The sequence below is a fragment of the Mus caroli genome, chromosome 7 (assembly GCF_900094665.2).
Source record: "Mus caroli chromosome 7, CAROLI_EIJ_v1.1, whole genome shotgun sequence".
In the NCBI taxonomy this organism is placed as follows: domain Eukaryota; kingdom Metazoa; phylum Chordata; class Mammalia; order Rodentia; family Muridae; genus Mus; species Mus caroli.
In genome coordinates, this window is record NC_034576.1 from 75,949,914 (window position 1) to 75,972,825 (window position 22,912).

At 42.8% G+C, this 22,912-nt stretch overlaps 1 protein-coding gene across 8 annotated transcripts in view; it reads right to left on the reverse strand.

The window, feature by feature from the left end:
* Chd2 (chromodomain helicase DNA binding protein 2) overlaps nt 1–22,912 on the reverse strand; it is a 115,914-nt gene that overhangs the window by 12,261 nt on the left and 80,741 nt on the right. For 7 of the 8 annotated variants that reach the window (XM_029479427.1, XM_029479426.1, XM_021169095.2 and 4 more), the window contains 9 exons: nt 16,786–16,924; nt 16,503–16,653; nt 15,342–15,464; nt 14,108–14,236; nt 12,727–12,867; nt 10,198–10,332; nt 8,165–8,343; nt 5,108–5,207; nt 2,484–2,697 (listed from right to left, as the gene is read on the reverse strand). In XM_029479427.1, the coding sequence (XP_029335287.1) occupies nt 2,484–2,697; nt 5,108–5,207; nt 8,165–8,343; nt 10,198–10,332; nt 12,727–12,867; nt 14,108–14,236; nt 15,342–15,464; nt 16,503–16,653; nt 16,786–16,924 (1,311 nt within the window). The remainder of the gene's footprint in view (nt 1–2,483; nt 2,698–5,107; nt 5,208–8,164; nt 8,344–10,197; nt 10,333–12,726; nt 12,868–14,107; nt 14,237–15,341; nt 15,465–16,502; nt 16,654–16,785; nt 16,925–22,912) is intronic. The other variant, XM_029479425.1, reaches the window with a different exon arrangement.

Below are 22,912 nucleotides of genomic sequence, written 5' to 3' on the forward strand. Positions count from 1 at the left end.
GGTGCTCTTACCCACTGAGCCATCTCACCAGCCCCATTTTTCTAAACAAATGTAATTCAACCTACTTTTCTTTTTCCTTTTTAAGCTTTGTTTCAAAAATTATATTTAAAATTAAATAAAAATTATATGTACTTATTGTGGTGGTTTGATGAGGTTTGGTCCCCATAGACTCATGTGTTTGAATGCTTGGCCGATGGAGAATGGCGCTATTCGGAGTTGTGGCCTTATCAGAGGAGGTTTGGCCTTGTTACAGGAAGTATGTCACTGTGGGGGTAGGACTTTGGGTCTTAAATGTTTAAGCTACACTCAGTGTGAAACACACACAGTCCCCTTCTGCTGCCTATTGCTCCTCCAACACCATGTGTGCCTGCATGCCGCCATGCTTCCCACCATGACGTTATGGACTAAACTTCTGAACTGTAAGCCAGCTCCAATTCAATGTTTTCCTTGATAAGAGTTGCCTTGGTGTCTCTTCAAAGCAATAAAACCCAAAGATACTCATTTTATGCATGTCTTAAAATACATGTTAACTATACAATCACTAACTGTGTTAATATTTAAAACCTCCCAATGATTCTAAAGGATATATTGTCAACTAGTCACCATTTTGTACAGTTTATCTCTTGCACATTGTTCTCCTAACTAAAGTATCCTTTAACCAGCATTTCCTCCACCTCTTCTTCCCAGTTTCCCACCCCTGGATAACCACTGTTCTCCTCTCTGATCCTCTAAACCCAACTTGTTAAATTCTGCATACGGAAGAAGAAACCACATAGTATCATCATTCTGCACCAACTCACAGCTCTGGACTGATCCACATGGCCACAAGTGACAGGCTCACTTCTAATGGGTGCCTGCCAATCCCTCACTACTGATAGACACTTAGGTAATCTCATATGATGACTCTTAAGTAAGTATTCACCAATAGTAAACCCAAAAGTCCCGCCAGCTCTTCAGTCTGAGCTGCACTCAGTACTGGGTCTGCTGGGTCGTATGGAGTTCTCCGTTAATGCTTTAGGAACATCTACTCACACTTTCTACATGGCTGTGTTCATCAATGGACACTGGCAACGCATGCCTTCACCTCCACATCCTGGGAGCACTGTGCTGCTTTGATAATAGCTATTCTCAGACGTCAAGTGGTGTCTCACTGCGGTCCGCAATGCTGCGTGCTTTTCTACACACCAGCTGGCTATTTGTACACCTTTATTAAAACTTGAGACTAACAGGTCTCTGAAATAAATGACTACTGAAGTACAGGTGCTAATCAAAAGTCAAAGGTTAAGTCCCTAAGCCACCACCAGCACAGCAGCTGGGAAAATGTCCACTGGATACAAGGCTAGGACCTAGTAGAGTGAAATTTGGGGAAGCTAAAGCATAAATTGTTTGCAACAAACTTACATCAGTTCCTGAAAAAGAATAGTCCATAAACAAAGTTTCTGCTACGTCCTGGTGAGTTAGTTCCAAAAACAAAGGACCGTATGGCCCTACAGGTAATCAGTCCTCAGCACTCAGCAAAGAATGGTACAGTCTTCTCTGCTGACTTAGCTTGAAGCTGTGACTTAGCTTGAAGCTGTGAGTTAAAATCATATCCATTTACCTCTGTGCCTCCCTGTCTGGACTATAACTTAAATTTAGGGCAGTGCTTCTCACTTCCTAATGCTGTGACCTTTTAATACAGTTCCTCATGTTGTAGTGATTCCCCAACCATACAATTATTTCATTGATACTTCATAACTGTAATTCTCTACTGTCGTGACTCATAACTCTCTCTATCTTCTATGTGAGCCCTGTGAAAGGGGTCTGAACCCACAGGTTGAGGACCACTGAGTTAGGGTGTTTCAGAGTTCTCATGCGCATCTTTTGAGAAATGTATCTTTAGATCCTTTGGCCACTTCTAAACCAGTCCCTTCTACTTTCCACACTAACCCTTTATCAGATGTAGTCTCTGAAAGGTCTCTGCTTCTTCACTGCCAACCATCCACGGTTCATTTTTCTATTTGGTTATCTTCTTGTCACCAACTAAGTATTAGCAGTCTGAATGCCTACCTTACACACAGCATGTAAGTTGCTCCCTAAGTCTGCCCATTACCTTCTGTTTGTTTATGGTACCTGTGGTCCCTTAATTTAGAGCTGGCCCTTAACCTTCTAGATCTTTTTTTTTTTTTTTTTTTAAGATTTATTTATTTATTATATGTGAGTACACTGTAGCTGACTTCAGACACACCAGAAGAGGGCGGCAGACCTCATTATGGGTGGTTGTGAGCCACCATGTGGTTGCTGGAATTTGAACTCAGGACCTTCGGAAGAGCAGTCGGCGCTCTTAACCACTGAGCCATCTCACCAGCCCCTTCTAGATCTTTATTTCATGTTTTATTTCAACCAAGAACAGACAATAAGGTCTTGGTAAAAGTACAAATGCCCTTAGAAAACAAGGTGACTAAGGGTTGTGACACCTCCGAAAAAGCTACCTAGCGGCCTACCTGCATTACTAAAGTGTCTCTTGTTGGAGTGACTGTAGTTATCTCTTGGATGTCCATGCATTTGTGGGCCATGGGAGGCAGGCAAATGAGGCTTCTGAGGATGAAGGTTGTGTGAGGTATGGGACTGAGATATCAGAGAATCCCGGCTTGAGCCCGAGGCCTCTGGTCGAAATGGTTTCTTACCACCAAGCGAATCATCTTTCTTCTTTTGTTCCTGGCAGAGTAAAAAACGAAGAGCTTAGAACCCAGGCTTAAGTTCTGAGATCAGAATAAAGGTCACCTCCTGAACAAGTCCATCTTGCTCCTCTCTACCTTTGAACTGCCTTTTAGTAACTTCTTGCCAAAACTGTTTGTCAACTCCCATGAGCTTCCACAGTGGCAACCACCTAACAGGGGCTGGCAGTCTGCGGACTTTGACCTACTAGGTCACTGCAGGAAAACCAACCTCTACTTGTGAGAACACATGGAGGACAGCTAGGTGTCACTGTATACAGCCTGTCCCTGTGCACACAGCCAGGTAGTCAGCACTCTCAGAAGACTACCACAGCCACACAAACTCCTGCTCACTAGGTTTCCAAAGCTAACTAGGGTAAAGAACTCCCAGCTGTCAAATGGGAAGAGTTCAAATCTGACCAGGAGGGGAAGGACTATTAAATTATTTGCTCTATATCTAAACCTTTTGTGTATAAAGAACAGAAAAAACACTTTATTTGGTTCTGTCTTTTCTTTATTTGGCACATTATGAAAATATCTTCTCCATATTTCATTTGATGCTTAAGTAAGAAATTCATTGCTGTACCGTCCCATGATTATTGGACAGCAGTCATGCCCACTGTAAGCATGCTTTAACCTTTAATTAGCCTAAAACTAAACTCTTGGAAGGAGAAGCACACGTTCTATTCTGCTGACAAACTGTGAAAGCAACTGTGCTGGCTAGATTATGTCCACTTGATACATGCTGAGGTCATCTGAGAGAAGGAGCCTCCATTGAGGCTGGGCTCCCTAAGACATGGCTGTAGGCAAGCCTGTAAGGCAGTTTCTTAATTACTGACTCATGGGGCAGGGCCCAGCCCATTGTAGGTGCAGCCATCCCTAGGCAGGTAGTCCTGAATTCTATAAAAAAGTAAGCCCAGGGGAGCAAGGCAACAGGCAGCACCCTCCATGGCACCGCCTCCTGCCTCCAGGGCCTGCTGTGTTTGAGTTCCTGTGCTGACCTCTTTTCCTCACCTTTGCTCACACTGTTTTATCTCAGCACTAGCAACCATAGCTAAGACAACTACCAGAAAAAGAAGATGACTCACTCGACATCCGTGTATCCCTCAACCTCATCAACTGCTATGAAGTTCACCACTGTGTGCTCACTGTCAGATCCTCAACCCAACTTATTCTCCTGCCTAAGGGCCTTTCCCAACTATGCTCCCACTGACTTTTATACTGACAGAGGCCGGGGAGAGGGTCAGTGGTAAAAGCACTCAACACTAACCCTGACAACCGGAGTCTAAGCCCCGGTATACAGAGTACTGTGGAAGGAGAAGGAAGAACAGACTACTGCAAGCTGTCCTTGGATAAGTGCTCATACTTGTACTCCCATGAACTGTCTCTCACTCACAAAATGAATAGACAAATATAAAAACTTTTATTAGAGTTTCACTAAGAAACACTATATTATGCCTATTTTCACTATATCATATTCGTCAGTGTGAAGTTAAATGATGAACGGCTTGGGGGTATAATTCTTAGGTCAATAATACATTAAGTTCACATTACAACTATTTCTAAGTTGTAATGTGAACTAAGTTCATGCTGGCCCTAGCATGACTACAGATGCTGAAGGCACAGCAGTACATGAGAGGTAGAGTCTCTGTGTTCATGGGCCTGACATATTTGTGAATGTGGAATAATGTCCACAATTGCTCCTCAGTGGCTGATTTGGACATGGCCCATGTAGAGCTTGCCTGCCTGAGAAGTAATGCTACAGCAGAAGCCAAGGCACCCTTATAGCCATCCCCGTAGTTATACAAAAGGGCAACAACTACTGGGCACTGCAAACTGTCTACTCCTTTAAGAGAGCAATTTGGAATCTTCTGTGTGAGGCGCTGGATGGATGCCAAGTACATGGGCCCACACAAGAATGGGAAATGTATTTTCTGCCCATGACCATGGGACTTATGTATGACAAGCCACATTACAAGCTAAAACAAAAAGGATATACATAAGAAGGAAGGGTCTAGATCACAGGTTAACAGGTCCTTGTCAGGATTTACAACCCTATTTGGCTCCAATGCATTGGTTATCTTACCTAATAAACAAAACTTTTACTGTCTGCCTACTCATGGGAGTATGTTAGGAACTAATGAAATTACCTAGTATAATGAAAAATCGCAGTCTATGACATTATGTCTGGATCACAGGTCACACACTCTGTGACCTGTGCTGGGTTTTGTCACCTTGCTTAGGCTGTACCAAATCCATGTAAAACACAGGCAAAGAGCCAATGGCCTATCGGGCACCAACAACCCCACGGGTTCATCATTACCTCCCCAGAGAAAAACAAAACCTAAGGGGTTTCCTGTGGAACTGACTTGCAATAGTTGTATAAATTAGGACTACATTTGCATTTTTACCTCCTCTTCTTGAGATCTTTTCTTATGAGCCATCTTATATAACTTATGTAGTTTTCGTGCATCAAATTCTGTAAACTTGGAAACAAAAATCCAAAGGTTCCTAAAAGAAAAATAGTACTGGTAAATTAAACAATTTAAAAACTGATTTTGCTGTTGTTTTGTTCTGGTACTTTTTTCTTTCTTTCTTTCTTTCTTTCTTTTTTTTTTTTTTTTTTTTTTTTTGAGACATGGGTTTTTCTGTGTAGTCTTGGCTCTCCTCAAGAGAACTCAAGAGATCTGCCTGCCTCTGCGTACCAAGTGCTGGAATTTTTAATGTATGTTCCATCTTGCCTAGCTAAAAAGTGATTTTCTAGATGGCAAACTACTGAATTTTGATGTAAAAGGTTCTCCAAGTCCTTGCACTAAGCTGGGTCCACAAGTGCATACTACAATTCCGGGACTCATTGCCACTAAGGCCTGTCATCTCTAAGAGACTGCTGAAGGCCCTAGCAGGGCATTGCTGTACAGCATACATAGGAATGGCACAAACATAGGTGCTTACAGAGACGCTGGAAGTGACAGTAAGTTACCAACAGTGCTCTTTATCCAAGCTTTCCAGTGAGCACTTTCTCTATGCTGTGCTGGGCTGGGCCACCAGTCAACATACTATATCAGGTAGAGAGCCACTTAGCTTACTAAGGCCTCTCTTATAAAGAGTCACAGGCTTCTTGGCAAATAACAACTGACCCTACACACTCCCAGTGCCCTGGCTGTTCACTTTCAAGCCTCTGCTAAAGCCCTGACTGTGTTTGTTTCACCATTTCCACTTAGCTCACCTAGTCTCACAGTTCAAGGTACCTGTGGCCATCCTTCTGCAGATGTGCAAGGGTGTATGATCTGAATGTTTGTGTGCCGTATGTGTGCCTGGTGTATGAAGAGGCTAGAAGGGGGTCTGAAGTTGTACATGGTTATGAGCTATCACAAAGGGATTGAACCTGGGTTCTCTGGAAGAGCAGCACGTGCTTTTATGGATGGACTGTCTCGCCGTCCCTGAGGCAGTTCCTTCATACAACTTNTTTTTTTTTTTTTTTGGTTTTTTCGAGACAGGGTTTCTCTGTGTAGCCCTGGCTGTCCTGGCACTCACTTTGTAGACCAGGCTGGCCTCGAACTCAGTAATCCGCCTGCCTCTGCTGGGACTAAAGGCGTGCGCCACCACGCCCGGCTTCCTTCATACAACTTCATACATCCTTCATACAACTTCTAAAACTGCTTCTATTCCTAGTGTTAGATGGTTAGGTTCTATGCAAGTCATACCTTGTATTATTTTGAACTTTTAAAAATCAAGGACGTTTTAATAAAAAAGTGCTGGTGACCAGGTTTTAAACACCAACAGAACCAAGAGCATAGCAGAAAGCCAAAGATGACCTGCTACCATCCTTGAATCTGTTAGAAAGAAAGCTTTATATGCTAAATAAAGTGGAGAAATGTAAACTGTGTTAAGCAGGAAGAAATGACTTTTGAAAAACTATATTTTGTACTCAGGAAGTGTGGCATGCTGTCATTAGCATCATGACGAAATTTCTGAAAACCTACTTTTCACTCAAGAGCAATCTACTAAAACAGAGATGCATTAACCATGAAGTACATGGGCTAAAGGTAAATACAGTTTATGGAAATACACTTAACATTACTTTTTCAAAATTCCCTCTAGTACTGGGGAATAAGGCCAGGGCTTTGTACAAGCTACAAAGCCACATCCCTGGAGTCTCACTAGGCTGGCCAATCTGACCCTAAGTCAAACTACAGGCCTCCTGTCTCAACAGTCTGGGTGGCTGCCCCTCCCACCTTGACGACTGCTTTCCAGGGTAGTCATTTGCTCTGAGTAACTAAGGGAAATGTCCATGTTCTGAAAATCATGACCCTGATCCCTCGGGAGGAAAACGACACTCTGATCCTCACGGGATGGGTCACAGTCAAAACGCAGACACACTACACGCTCCGTACAGGAACACCCGTGGGCTAGGGACAGTGAGTACATATGAAACAAAGAGGAAGTTGGTATTAGATTTGCTTCCCATTTAAAGACATGTCATTACCTATGTTTATGAGTATTTTAAAATCTAAAATCCTTCTGATTCTAAGCATCTCTGATAAGGAATAGGCAACCCGTTTATAAATTAACATGCAAGTCATAATGTCTTGCACTAATTTCAGTTACTACTAGAGTTCTTTAATTAGGGAGATGAAAATGGAGAACTCAAGTTCATGTGCTTGTAACCTTTGCTTCGCTTCACGTGTTAGACCTGTCCTGGCTCTTTTTTGTGTCGGGTTGGGAAAAGAGAACATGAATGAGAAAGTCCTGACCAGACTGGACTGTTATGCTGTTCCTTGGTAGATGACTGATTTGGGAGGGCCCAGCCCACTGAGTGGTGCCATTTCTCAGCATGTGGTTCTGGGTGAGCAAGCCACGAGGGGCAAACCAGTGAGCAGCACTGCCTCGAAGTCTCTGCTTCGGTTCCTGTCTCCAGGCTCCTGCTCTGCTTTCGGCCTCACCTTTCAGCAGTGAAAGGTGACCTAAGAGTCATAAGCTGAAATAAACATATTCCTCCCTAGCTTGCTGGTGGCCCTGGTATTGTATCCCAGTGACAAAACAGTAACTAAGATAGTATGGAGCCAGCCGATTTCTTATAGTAGACTTAATAGCACTAACCTGAGATGAGAAAAGTATTATTCTGGTTCATGTCTTATGGGTTTAAAGCAAATATTCTGACAACAAGCCAGAAAGCCTGTTACTGTTGTTGTTATTATTACTATTATATTATCACTATTATTACTATTGCTATTATTATTATTATCATCATCCTCATATAAACCACATTAATGGTGCATCAAAAGAAAAGGCTGGACTTTACAAAATGGCTTATTTCATGAAAAGGAAGCTGAATCCTAAGGTTATATTGTCAACAAATGAATCTCGTTGGCAAAAGAGTAGGTAACCATGCAATCTATTTTTAAAAACAGAGCACACTCGCACACTGTCAAATCAAACTGGGCAGATTCAAGGCCAGAGTGGGTTACCTCCTCCACAATTTGATGTGCTCCTGGTCTGAGTAAGCTTTAAGGCACTCGGCTATGCGATCTCCAATTTTGAGCAGGCAGTTCCTGGTGTGTTCCAGCTGTTCTTGCACACTGAGCCCTTTGTCAGGTTTGTCCAACTGTTTCAGTGCCTTCTTCACAGGCCTCATCCTCTCCTTACACTGCAACAGGCCAAAAGAGCATGAGTCATGTCAAAGAATGCTTACCAGGTCCACACACTGAGGTCCAGGAAAGACACCCACCCTCATGCTGCGTGTCACTATGAGAGGAGTGGGAACACCCGTGGAATGGGACAAGTGCAGAGACACAGAAACTCCGAGGTATAAGTGCCGTCACCATATTCGGAATTAGATGAGGACCTTTGATACCTGACTTAGCCTCTCTGAATGTTGTTTCCTCATCTGCAAGAGAGCTGTGGCCACGAAGAAGATCAAATGTAAAACAGTATTATAGGTTTAACCTGAAAACCATGATCATAAAGTTTCTTAATAATGAAAAAACAAAAGTACTATATACTCTGTGGTAGTCTCCTCAGCTAGAAACTCATGGGCATTTTCCGTAGTTAATTTCAGTTTTTATAATGGAATAAAGAGACACTACAAATTAGGAAACACTGTTTCAGTGAGTGGGAATAAAAAATGTACCAACGATTTCTACAGAACAGATAAATTACCCTGCAGCTCAAGCTAGTCTGATCTTGCTATGTGGCCCAGACTGGCCTGGAGTTTGTGATCTTCCTGCCTCTGCGTCCACAGTGGTCAGGTGACAAGCATGTACCACCAGACTTAGTCACATATGTGGCTAGTATGAACAAGACCCTTGGTTCAAAACCCATTAACACAAAAAAACCGGAAAGTGGTACCACAGAAGCATCAGATATTGCTTTATTTCTAAACAACAGAATAAGGAAGAACAGGGAAATGATGAATGTATTCATTTATCCAATTCATTCACTCATTCATTGATGTTTCTAGTACCTAGGTGAACATAATGCTCACAGAATATAAGAAAACTGTCTTCATTGCAAAGAAAGAAAACCACAGGCATATGCAAATAGCTTTTAGGGTCTACAGAGAAAGGCCAAACAAAGAACATCACAGAATTGGGTCAATATTCTCCCTTCCATTGTCAGCCCAAGACAAAGACATTACCCGTTGCAAAAACGACAGCTTTTTCTTTAGCCTGAAAGAGTTGCTGTAGTGAGCTAGTGAGCCATGACTTGTAAGGTTTGGAAAGAGAATAGAGTTCGGAATGGATAAAAGCTGGCAGCCCCTTCCCAGGCTCCCAGGAGAAGTGAGTGTGTCCTGGTCCAACTCTCAGCTTCATAGCGTGGAAGCAGGTACGGTCTAGAGCTTTACCACCTTAGCCAAAGCCCTTCTCCTCAACAGTTGGTGCATCTTAAGCCACCACAGGGCCACAGTCACCACCTCATACATCATACGTGCCCCTGCCACTCTGGCATGCATGTCCCTCCTTTCTTCTCCCACTCCCATATGCTTCCTTCAGAACCCATTTCAAACATTACTTCCTGGACCTGCCTCACCAGATCAGATTCCCTTCTTACTGGACCTCCAGGGACTCCTCTCTCTCCTCTATACCCTATATATTACAGGGGCATCAACATGATTCAGGGAGTTAGCTATCTAGTCAGCTTGGTCATGGATCCTACTTTCACTATAAACAATAGAAGAATAAGAAATTTCTTCTTTAAGACGGGGTCTCCAAATGTTGTTTCCTGACTGGCACATTTCTATTTCCCAAGTGCCACAGAGAAGCCCTCTAAACTCTACAGGTGTGTGGTACACATAAACTCATGCAGACCCACACATATACTCAAAAACAGAAATATAGGACACCCTACTGGTTCAAACTACAATCTGTAAACATAATAAGGACATGCTTGCAAAGCAACACACCAGCGTTTACCCTAACTGAAGCTCTGTGGCTGCACCTGGGAAGACAGAGCACAACGAGCATTGTGTCCAAGCATCAGCATCCTCAGTTTCAAGACTTACAATGCTGAAGGTTTCCTGGTCCAGATCATCATCTTCGTCCTCCCCAATGGGAACAGGTTCACTTCCTGCTGTAATGTGCACAGGACCCTGAGATCGCTTTGATTTACTTGAAGACTTGGCATCACCACCTTTAACCTTTTCAAAGAGTTACAAAGAGTCATTATCACTTAAATCATTTTAAAATCTAGGCAGAGTTCTGTTTGTTTGTTTTATTTGGTGACAGTGGTGGTGGTACTGTTTTATATGCTGTGTATCTGCATGGGTTTATGTGCACCACATCTGTGCATGAACATGAAAAGGTCATAGAGGGTGCCAGATCTCCAGAAACTGGAGTCATAAACACTGTGAACCAGAACGTGGGTGGGTGCTGGGAACTGAACCTGGGTCCTCTGCAAGACCAGTGCTAGAGCAGGGAAATGATGACCTCAATTCACACAAACTTACAAGATTAATAGCTAAATTCTAAGTATTCTCGTTTCTGTCTAAAGGTACTGAGTTTGTCAATATAATTTACAGAAATTTCATGAAGAAACTAAGGATTTAAACAGAACTCCTAATTACCAAGCAGCAAGCTTTATTAACAGCTACCGTCTGGTCCAGGAATGCATATTAACTGTAACTGACAGAAGCCAAGAGAAACAAGCATGGAGACCAAACTAATGTAGATTCAAAGCCTTCAGAGGGACACACACACACAGATTATTTAGGAAAATTTGATACAGATTAAATACAAATTTTAAAAAAGCATGGAGGAGGTGTGTCTGGAAAGACAGTCCTAGAGTTAACAATCTTACGAAGAGGATCCTGGTGTGGTTTTCAGGACCTACACGGAGGCTCAGAAATGCTCAGGGAATCTGACACCTCTGTAAGCTCCTGCCTGCATGTGGTTCACCTGAATACAGTCAGGCAGACACGTGCACACAAAGAAAACATAACATATAAGTATTTTTAAATAAAACTCACAAAAGCACAACAGCCTGGTCTCACATCAACTTTACAGTAGGCGTTCTGAAGAGTGGGAACAGGAAGAGGACTGGACAAGGGGAGATGCAGCAGTACCAGGAATGTTTATGAGATACAAAATACAGCCCGAAAGGGGAAAAGCCAGCTGAAGTAAACATGAAAAAACGTGAAACTACCAAGCATATTTAACCTCAACACAAAGAAATCAGAGGCCTGAGGATCTCTGTGAGTTCCAGGTCAGGAGGGTTATATAGTGAAACCCTGTCTCAAAAATAACTCAACAAAACAAAACCAAACAGAAAAAAAACAAAAACAAAAAACAAAAGGAAAAATTATTTTGTAGGAACACTGATGCAAAAGACTTCATCCCCTTGACCCAGCATAGCTTCCTCTTATTGCAAAGCCTTAGCATTATTCTTGTATTGTGTAGATGTGCCCTTAATTCATGTGTAGTCCATGTGTGCAGTGTCCACAAGGTGAGAAGAGGACATTACATCCCCGAGAACGGGAGTTACTACAGATAGGTGTAAGACACCACATGGGGGCTGGGAACTGAACCCATGTTCTGTGCAAGGGCAGAAAATGCTTTTAACCACAGCATACTTTTTAACATGAAAAACTAGGGTAATTTTAGTATGAGACCTAAATAGCTTCCACTACACGACAGCCAAATTATCTAATAAAAACTACTTTAACACCTGTTCTTCAGTGGTAAGGTAGTATAATAAATATACTCTTGTGTGGAGTCTGAGCTAAGCAGTATTTTATATTTATAGTCATATTCCAAGGGGAAATTTACAAAAGTTAACGTCAAGAAGGTAAGATGGCGAGTGCTAGAAAGGTGACTCGTGGATTATGAACACTGACCACTCTTCTTAAGGCCCAGAGGTCCAGTCCCAGAACCCTCATGATAGCTCACAAGCACCTGTAGCTTCAGTTCCAGGAGTCAATGCCCTCTTCTGGCTTCTTTGGGAACCAGACACACATGTAGTATATAAATATATGCAAGCAAAACATCCATACACATAAAACTTAATTAAAATCTTAAAAACAGTGAAGGTGTCAGTAGATGGCAGAGTTATAGCTGTGATTTGCTTGAAGCAATGGCTAAGGGCTCATTACAAACGACTCTCTTCACATCTACCTAGTCATGAAACCGTATCAATTCTATGGTTTGGAATGACTTCCTGAAACTCCCAACACGAAGGCCTTTACTCAGGTCTTCTACTCCAGTGTCTGCTGCTGATATGTGGTATCTGGTTTGAACCCTCAACTCCTCAGGTCTGCAGTATATGTAGACTGTTTTCTTCTGACATAGTCTAAGAAGCTGTACATGATTCTCTCTCACTTGTCCCATCTCATCTCATACACTTCTGCCCAAATGTGTAATGGCAGACCAAATAAAGGTCTTCTACATTATAACAGCTCAAGACTGCCTAGCTCCCTTTCCTGTAAGAAGGGTGCAGGCATCCCTTACGCAGTCCAACCTTCCTTCCTAGATATACTCAAAGACAGTTCTCCCAGGGGCTATACTTCATGTTATATGATATCTTGTATGCTGAGTACCTTCTCTTTCTTGTCTTTGGACTTCTTCCTCTCTTTGTCTCCTTCCCTGTCCTTCCGAGAGCTCACTGGTTTCTCTTTGTTCTCCTTGTTCTCTTTCTTCTTCTGCTTTTTTTTCGTTGGACTTTTTTCTAGACCATCATCCTAGGAAGCAGAAAACCGCACATTTCTCAGTCTTGGCTTCCTAGTTTGTTTCTAAAGAAAGCAGCATTGGTCCAGGGCTCATCAGTGACTTCAGTCATTTCCAATAAGAACCTACCAGCACTGCAGAACTTGTAGAACTCTCGGTCCACTAGATTTGTACAGGCAGACACTGTTACACTCTCTGTTCCAACGCTCAAAGTGACTCTCAAAAGCACTGACCAGATGGAGTTCAGCTCAGTAAATACACTAATACAGTGTGCATGAGGCCCTGAGTTAGACCCCAAGAACCACCCACCCCACCCCCCTAAAACAACAGCGTTATTGTTTCTACTCCACAAACAGAAAAAAAACAAGGACCAAAGAAACATTACACCTGCCCTACTACGTGTCAACTAGTACTGATGAGGCTGTCAGTACCTGAATTCATGAACTTGCGTTCAAATCTATGTTGGTCCTTATAGCCACTGGGGGCCCTTCTGGAGGCATTGTCACATATTACTCTCAGAACAATAAGACTAAAATCAGACTTGTCACTGAGTAACAAGGCACTTCCACTTTCTGCAAACTGGATTACAAGCTGGCAAGCCAATGGCTAAACCCAGCCTCTAAAGGCCCTCCAATTAACTGAACCACATTATAATATAAGTCTTGAGTTCCCTGTTAATCAGTTTCTACAAATTTCTTTCATTCTCTAAAACAAAGAGAATTACCAACTGCCATTTGTCCTGATTCAGCTATGTTGCAATCTGTAACTGCTTACTTAAGAGGAGCAACTACTGTGGTGGTCTGAATAATAATGGCTCACATATTTGAATGCTTGAGTCACCAGAGAGTGGAATCTCCGATAGGAACAGAAAGATTAGGAGGTGCGATCTTATTGGGGGAGGTATGTCACAGGGCGTGGGCTCTGAAGTTTCAAAAGCCCCTACCAGGTCTAGTCTCTCTCCTCTCTCCCCCAACCCTCTGGTTGAGGTTCAGGATGTAGCTCTCAGCTCCTTCTCTTAGCACCAAGCCTATGACTGCTGCCATGCTCTCTACCAAGTCTTGGAAGCTCTAAGCCACCCCCCAATTAAATGCTCTCTTTTGTATGGTAGGCTTGATCGTGGTGTCTCTTCACAGTAGTGCAGTGACTAAGACACAGGATTTTCCTCTGACAGGCTAGGTAAAGACAGACAATCTATTGTTATTTTACTCTTCTGTCTATAAACAGACCCGTCCCATGCCTTCCCAGGTCTCGTACCTTCACTTCCCCCTCTTCAGATGGGTTGTCGGAGTGTCGAGGCGACACCGGCTCCAGCCCGTGCTCGTCCTTCAGCCTGGGGGCTTTGTTCTCCTTCTTTACTCGAGGTTTCCGCTTCTTTAGTTTGGCCTAGGAAATAAAAATACGGCAAAACTAACAATCAGCCCCAACCCATTAGCAGGAGCACAAAATAGAGCTGATGCAGTAAGGACCACTTAACCCAAAGAGGATAACTTAGGAACACAAAAGGATAAGCAACTGCACCTCAAAGAAAATAAAATCTGGATTAAACAAACCTCCTAGCTTCTAGCTAGGCTACACCACTTTAAATTTCTTGAAACTATTGATTTCATGTTTTGGAATTCACTAAAGGTAAAAGCCCCAGAAAAGGTTAAAACAGTTCAAGTACAAAAATATACTTAACATTAAAGATGACGACAGTGTTAACACCTGAGAATTACGAATCTAAACTCAGAAAAAGCTTAAAATATTGTTGATCTAGCCAATCAAAGTATGATCTAGCTTGTCTCTAGAACTCAATATTTCATGTATTCCCGCCATACTATCTACAGAGTGATACTGTATACTTGAAATACCATTGTGTAAAAAGACCAAATGGAAGTGCAGTCATTTTTTTCATGTAAGTTTTACTTATTGTGCACACATGTACACAGAACACAGCTAGGAGGACCTAAGCAGCAGCCCACACAAAGGCTGGCTATACAAGCTGGTTATAAGCTTAGGTTTTATCTTTTCTGACTCCTCAACCTGGGGAGGTAAAGAAAAGAAACTTCCAATGGATTCATTAGCAACTTGGGGTTTTTCAGTGAGCCAGTGTAATCAAAACTGAAGTCCAATTTCTGAAATTAGTTTGGAATCCAACAGCCTGCTCCTGGAATCCATTATCACAGCAGCCCAGTCAGATACCTAAACATGAGACCCATGACCCCAACTGAGGACACAGAATAGGACAGAGTAAAGGCAGGTCTGGACCACTGCCAGTCCAAAGAGATGAAGACTATTCTGGTACAATACTTAAGTGGAATTGTGAGAAATGTGCCAAGATATTGCGTTCAATCACTAGATGAACATTTTGTTCTTAGCAAGCAACCTGCCCTATGAAACCCCAAAGCGTGTCTAAGCATGAGAGGGCAGGATTCTCTGCAGTGCCACGTCTCAGCAGGGTTCCAGGCTGCCCTGGGGAAGCCGGATGGCACTGCATGCACTCGCTCACCTCCTCTCCGCTGGCCACGGTGCCCTTCTTCTCCAGACCCTTCCTGAGCAGCTTCAGCAAGTAGTCCACTCTGGTCTGCAGCTGCTTACCCTGAGGCTTTTTATCCGTCTCCACTGGTAGAATCTTCAACAGGAAAGGAAGAGAAGCACCCACCACCACCCACAGCCTGGTTAGTGAATCCAAACAAATAGAGACAACAAAGAATTCAGCACATTTCTTTCCCTCCCAACCTCCCAAAACACAGATTAAAGCCTCAGATCCTATTCTCATGTCCATGGCTCCCAGTCACTGAAAATCCCTCATGAGCCATTCTCGTTTTACAAAATGGGATGGAGAAATCCAGCTCTCCCACTGGCTCCTACCTGTGCTGTTAACAGGGTAGAACAACTCAGGTAGGAGGGACTTGTGGCTTCATCTGCTAGAGCATCCCAGCCGTCGTGGATTTCCTCCTTCCAGGAGCAGGGAATCCCTGGAGCTAGGTTAAAGCTTTGTTTTAGATTGAAAATGCTTCTTAGAGCATTGCCGGAGAGCACTGAGCTATGCCAGGACATGATCTGATCCATCTACCGCAGCTGGACCTCTCCAGCCAGACTCGATTTGGTCTCAGTGCTTCTACAGGGTGCTGTCACCCTCCTAAAACCAGATGGGATGAGCAGTATTTAATGTGCCAGGACAAAGCCCTGATAGGACCACACATGGAGTGCATCCAGTCAGCTGCCCTTGTTTACAGCTCTGAGCATGGCCTTGCTATACTTGCAATAGATAGGGTGGGAGGCTCAATTTTGTGGAAGAAAGTACAACTTCATTACAAAAATACCAAGGTGACACTCATTCTGTGTACAGAACTGAAAATAATTAGGTTAAACGATGGGCCAACAAAAGTAAGGCCCAGGAATGTTTTCAGTCCTAAGAAACTGACCCTGGTATCTGCTGTAATGAAATTTGGCCTGTGAGAAGGATTAGAATTTTAAGATTTCTCCTATAATTTCCCCTGGTTGTCGTCTTTCCTTTTATTATCATCTATGAGACATGCCACAGTTCACTAAAGATGGTAACTTTCCCAGCATAAAGAAACCCCCTCTTGAAACAGTTAAAGATAAGTCAGCAATACAACGATATCACACAACAGATGTAGAGCGCTCCAGCACTGCACTCACTTACTTTATCAGTTAGCTTTAGCTCTGGGTCTGTCTTAATTAGCTCCCAATTTCCATAGCCATGTTCATAGATTCCAAGCAACAGACGAGAATCGTCCTCCACGCCCCACTCGACGTCAAAATGTGCTGCTTTGACTCGGCAGGTTAGGCAGTACCTACAGGGGTTCAAACAGCAAGGCCTGAGAAGAGGGGCCTTTCCAGCAGTTAGAGGAGTGTCACCCAACCACATGCAGTTCTAACCTCAGTCTACGTCCAGCCAGCCATGCGGGGACGGTAAAGACACTCACTTTTTTTTTTCCTCAGGGTCCACAGGGATAGATTTATGCAGCATCTCAAACTCTTCTTCGTGTTGGATAATGGACTTCACGTTCACCTGAACCCCAGAGATCTTGATTGTTGGGCCTCTTCTCTTGCCTGGTCCTTTCCCTAAAGGTTATAAGTTTTATATTCCTTAAGGAAACAAGCTATTTATTGTCAAATTCTGAGATAGTCTCTCTCTATAGACTCCAGAGTATTATTAGATCAAAAACATAATTTATAAGAGAAACTGTTTTCAACTAATATTTATAAAATAAATTTTAAGCAGTATTTTAACATTTAGTTTTAAATATGTATTGGAATTTATACCCGTAATTTTCTTGTTTATCCTTCTTTACTGTACACCTGGTAAAGTTAACTGAAGATTCTGAAGGCATACTCATGCTGAAATTTGAGGAGACCTAAAAGCTCCGTGCTTTAGAAGATTCCTGTTTCCCTTCAGTCACTTTCTGCAGGCGTAGAGTGCATGGGAACAGTTAGCACACTGCAGTCACATGGACTGCAGGCACACGGACTGACCTGCACAGGAGGCCTGAGGAGACTACCCTAAAATCAAAACTAATCTGCAATTGAAAATAAAACCACTGTGGCCAGAGCCCAAGCTGACAACTATAAGACAACCACAACAGCGCTTTATTTTGTGAGGACAAAGATGGTTCTTAGTAGAAAAATGAGAAAGAACAAGAATATGGACAGTTTATATAAAACAACACATAAGCATCTATCTTAAAGATGCAAATGTATTCACGAAAAGAAAAATGAGCTCCTTTCTCCCCTGCTGGGCTATCAAAAATCCAAACAAGCATCTGCTAGGTATGATAGTGTAGGCCTTTAATCACAGCACTCAGCATGCAGAAGGTGGTGGGGCTCTGTGAGTTCCAGGGCAGCCTGGTCTACATAGTGAGTTCCAGAACAGCTTGGTCTACATAGAGAAAACCTGTTTCACAAACAAATACCAAAATGTTAAGAAGTCATTCTGGCTGGGAGCCTTGTCCATAGACACTACCAAACATCTGCTGGTAGAACCAGACCCACACAGGAAAACCTGGCCATACCAAAGCAAACTCGTATATATTTAGCCCAGGACCCACTTCTAAAATTTATAATCTCACTTCTAGAAGTCCACCTTAAAGATACTCTGGCAACAGTACAAAGTAGAATGTTTAAGAGGTTTCATTAATTTCTTGTAACTTCACTGATGATGGCAAAACACTGAAGACTCACTACTTAGAATGGAGAGACAGAGAAGATGAAACGTAAACACCACCTCAACACAGCATGCTATGCAGAACAACATCAACAATATTCTGTTACTTTTTTTTTTTTTTTTGAAACAAGCACTAAAATAAATTCAAACCTAACCAGGACACTGGCCTAAGATGAAGGATGTACACACAGAGGCACACAAGAAGGAGAACAACCCTCTTTTACATGATTTTTTTCTGCTACAATTTTGACTTTGAAGTGTTTCAGTGTAAATATTTTTTATCTCTGAGAAAATGACAACACTAAGTCACACATGGCACTGCTGCAATGGCAACATGGAGAGGCTGAACAAGAGAACCATCAGGACTCTGACGCCACCTTGAGCTACAGTGAAAACCAGACAAGCCAGCGCTACATAGCAAGATCCTATCAAGAAAGGCGGGAAATTAAAACAGGCAGGTGGACAGATCAATCAAAATGAGAAAGGTGATCCCTGAAATAAAAATATATGAAAGGAAAGTCTGAATTCAGTTGATGACAAAATCACACATGGAAAAAAGAACTGTTCATGAATTATAAACTCAGAGACATGCAAAGAAATAAAGCTTTGCATGTGGAAGTCTTATGAATGATAAGGTTAATACTGAAGGCCAGACATGGCGATGCACACCTTTAGTCTCAGTACTCAGGATGCAGAGGCAGACAGATCCCTGTAAGTTCAAAGCCACCAGGGCTACATAGAGTGATCCTGTCTTAAAACATACACATACACACACATGACTAATACTGATATTTAGAAATGTATATATACAGTGCAGGGAAAACAGGTACATAATTATATTAACATTTTAAAGAATAGAATCAATAATCTTACACTGAAATGTAATGTAGAGCCTGGCCTCTCTAAATATGGTTGGTATAGTACATAGGTAATAGAAGTTTAGTGGACATAAGTCAATGTCACAAAGCAATAAGCCATAACAAGGACAGGAGCATGTATCAGGGACAAAAGGCCATACGTTATAATAAGGGAGGAAATCTTCAACAACAACACAACAGTGCACACAATCCCTTAGACTTGTGTTTATAAAATGACAACAACCAACACTAGTATACAGGAAACTGAGTTTTATAGGGATTGCACAAACACTTCTGCTTGAATTAGACACCTCCTTAAGGAGGTTATCCACGCTGTTGTTATAAACCTGATCAACAGCCCACAGCTGGGGCAGTCACAAGCTAGTGGAGACTCTACTACTGTTGTGTTGGTAGACAGTGTCAACTGCTTTCCAAACTTTTACATTTTACCCATACATTAGTGCTACTAAGCTTTGGCCCAAGGAGATTCTGTTTGCAGTGAGCAGAGACTTCTAACTGGTCACAGTGCTGAGACTGAGTCAGTGTTGAGTGTTCAGCCCTGAACAGGACATCTCTATTCTTCATTACCCTTCCAAGGCTCAATGAATATGGTGGACCATTGCGGGATGAGGGAGTTGCTGAAAAGAATGTTAAGAGCTGGTGACCAGGGAAGAGTGTCATATTAATGGTCTTCTAAACTCAAAGCAGCTGTGGTTCACCTGCATGAGATAGGACCCCTCAATGTTCCACCACAGACAGAAAAGTAGATTATATGACCCCACCCCACCATCCTGAAGGAGCAATTGGCAGCTAATGGTTGTTGGGAGAAGAGAAACTATTCTCTTCAGTGGTGCAGCCACTGATAATGCTGACGGTCCACTAAAGAACACACAACCCCTCACTAAGCTCGCTGAGTCACGAAACAATGTTGGATGTACCCGGGGAAAGTGTTCAGAGAAGGAGTCAGTGCAGGGAGAGGGGGGACTGACCATGATGTTACACATTATATACTCACATGAACTTGGCAGCAAATAAAAATAAAACATAATAAAAATAAAACAAGAAACAGGAATATCTGCTTGTTGGTTCTTTTAATAATTACTTTTAATTTCTCGGCTGGGACTGTGCTTGAAACCAAGTCAGATCCCCTGCACTGTGTAAAACCAGGTGTGGTGACACACTCCCAAGATCTCACCTGGAAATAGAGTTAGGGTTAACCTTAGCTACATAGTGAATTCATGGTAGCCTGGATTACATGAGACCCTGCCTTAAAAATACAATAATAAGGGGACTGGAGAGAGATGGCTCAGTGGTTAAGAGCACTGACTGTTCTTCCAAAGGTCCCAAGTTCAATCCCCAGAAACTACAGAGTGGCTCACAACCAACTGTAATGGGATCTGATGCCCTCTTCTGGTGTATCTGAAAACAGTGACAGTGTACTCACATACATAAGATAAATAAAACTTTAAAAAAAAGGAAAAAAACACAACAAAAAAAGTGAATTTATGAACTTAAAGTTGAGTGTTCAAATCATTCAAACTATCACATTTCTGTTACAAAAATAAACTAAAACAGTTCCACTATAGTTTGAAATATTTATAAATTTTGCTAATTTCTAAAATATCCTTAAAAGTGAAGCTCGGAGTAAAACATGTTTCTTTACTTGATAAGAACAGCTAACCCTGTAAACCCGACTCTAGACAAGCACTGTAGTGTGTGGAATGGTTCATCTTCCAAACCCTCTGGTTACTGTGAGGGCATGTAACTACCCAAGGGTAAGTAACTGAGAAAAAGGAGAATGGAACTTCTAGACAACTAGCTGCCCTCTAACCCTGACCTCCCCAGGGGAGAACTGTCAGAGGGCAGTGTTACTAAGCAGAACAAGGAGGAAGAAAAGAAAGGGGTAAGTGACCCAGACGGACAAGGCCTGGGGAGCCCATGAGGACACCTGCCTTGCTGAGTGACCACTTCAGTGCCCTGCTTATAAAACACTGTTTTTCTTCAAAAGGGGGTGCTGGTTAATGTTTTCAGTGGTATCTGCTACAGTCATCTAGGAAGAGAGAATTCTCAAATGAGGACATATCTCCAACAGATTGGTCTGGAGGCCTGTCTCTGGGGGACTTCTCGTTTCCTTCCTTCCTTCCTTCCTTCCTTCCTTCCTTCCTTCCTTCCTTCCTTCCTTCCTTCTTTTCTTTTTTCGAGACAGGGTTTCTCTGTGTAGCCCTGGCTGTCCTAGAACTCACTCTGTAGATCAGGCCAGCCTCAAACTCACAGAGATTCACCTGCTTCCTCCAGAGTGCTGAGATTAAATACGTGTGCTGCCACTGCCCAGCTGGGCATTTTCTTGATTAAGGACTAATGTATGAGGCCTCCACCCACTTTGGATGGTGGCACCCCTGAGCAGGTTGGTCCTAGGTTCTATAAGAAAAGCAGGCTGAAGAAGCCCGGGAAGGAAGCAAGTAAAGACTGTTCCTCCATGGCTCCTGCCTCTGCTCCTGCTTGAGTTGCTTGCCTGAGTCCCTTGATTATGAACTCTGAACTGTAAACTATAAGAAACCCGATCCTAACAACATGGTTTTGGTCAGTGTGTCGTCATATGACTAAGGAGGACAGCGCATGCTCTGCTGTGGTGAAGAACCAGACCATGTTGGGTTTCAGAGGAATAAGGAAGGCATCCAAACAGCTGAACACCATATGCAGAAATTAATTTGCCACTCAAGTATGAGCCCAGAAGACAGCGCTGCAAGCAATGTAGACGATGGAGGCCAACTTCAAACGTTTCAGAAAGGACAATAGTAGAAGCTGGACGACAGGCCACTCTTGTGATATTTTAGTAAGATGCTGGCTGTCTTTTGCCTTTGTCCTAAGAACTTGCCTAAGGGTAAATTATGGGGTAATGAGCAGGAGGAGTGGCACAGGCCTTTAATCCTAGCAGTGGAAGGCAGAGACCTTGTTTGGGTGTGAAACCAATGTGGTCTATACATCAAATGATGAATAAATTTCTTTGGTGGAGGAAATTTCAAGCTTGAATAATGTTGAGGCTGAGGCATAGTTATTATTGACTTTTATTCAACTCTAAGATGAAAAAGAGCAAGTGGGCAGAAAAATACAAACTGAACTATTTGGAGAGAAAAGGGTCCCCAGGAAACATAGTGTTCCAGCCAAGGCATGTGTTAACAAAGGCTGCAATTGTTAGGGATGAGGGCCACTAAGGAAGAGACCTGCACTAAGAGAAGGAGTATTAGGGTAAGTTCTACTCAGCTAAGCTTCCAATTTGCAAAAAGGCCTAAGGAGTTTTCTGCTCCTAGAAAGCAGCTGCAAACCAAAGCTCCTACTATCGTGGTTCAGGCACAGGAGAGCCCATCCTAACTAAGCAAACACAGCAGTGTCTTCCATGTGATAATGGCTTTAGAGGGATGACAGATGCAAGAGTGGAGGCATATGGATTCCTCCTCCATGACTTCAGATAGCCACGGAAGCCAGGAAGCATGTGGAACAGAAATCTCTTCCAGGCTGGGAGAAGCCTCATGTGAAGCTGTGAAGATGAATCTTGGATTGTAATGCAGACTCAGATGCCACACCATGAGACAACCGCCTAGGAAAATACATACAGGGAATGGAGCCAGCTGAAAAGATAGATGTCTGTGACAGACAGCAAAGCTGGAGGAGTAGATATGGAACAAGAAAGCTCCAAGATTTGGTGTTACCCCTCGTGGATTTTGGTCTTGCTTTGGTCCAGTATTTCCTATGCTGCATTCCTACCTTTTGCAATGGTAATGTATATTCTATTCTGTGGGGAGCAGACAAGACACCCTGAGTGAAAGAAGTTCTTAGTAAATGTGTACTGTTGACATGGTCAGTCATGTCAAAGACCCCAAAGCCTCAACCTTACAGGAGCTGCAAACCTTCCTCAGTTGACGTTCAGAGCTATGGCAAAGTCTTCCTACAGGTCTGAGTGAAAATACTTATAGTGTGTACAGAAATTGCCCACCACAGTTCTCCCCCAACCCCTGGATACTTATGGTCTGAACA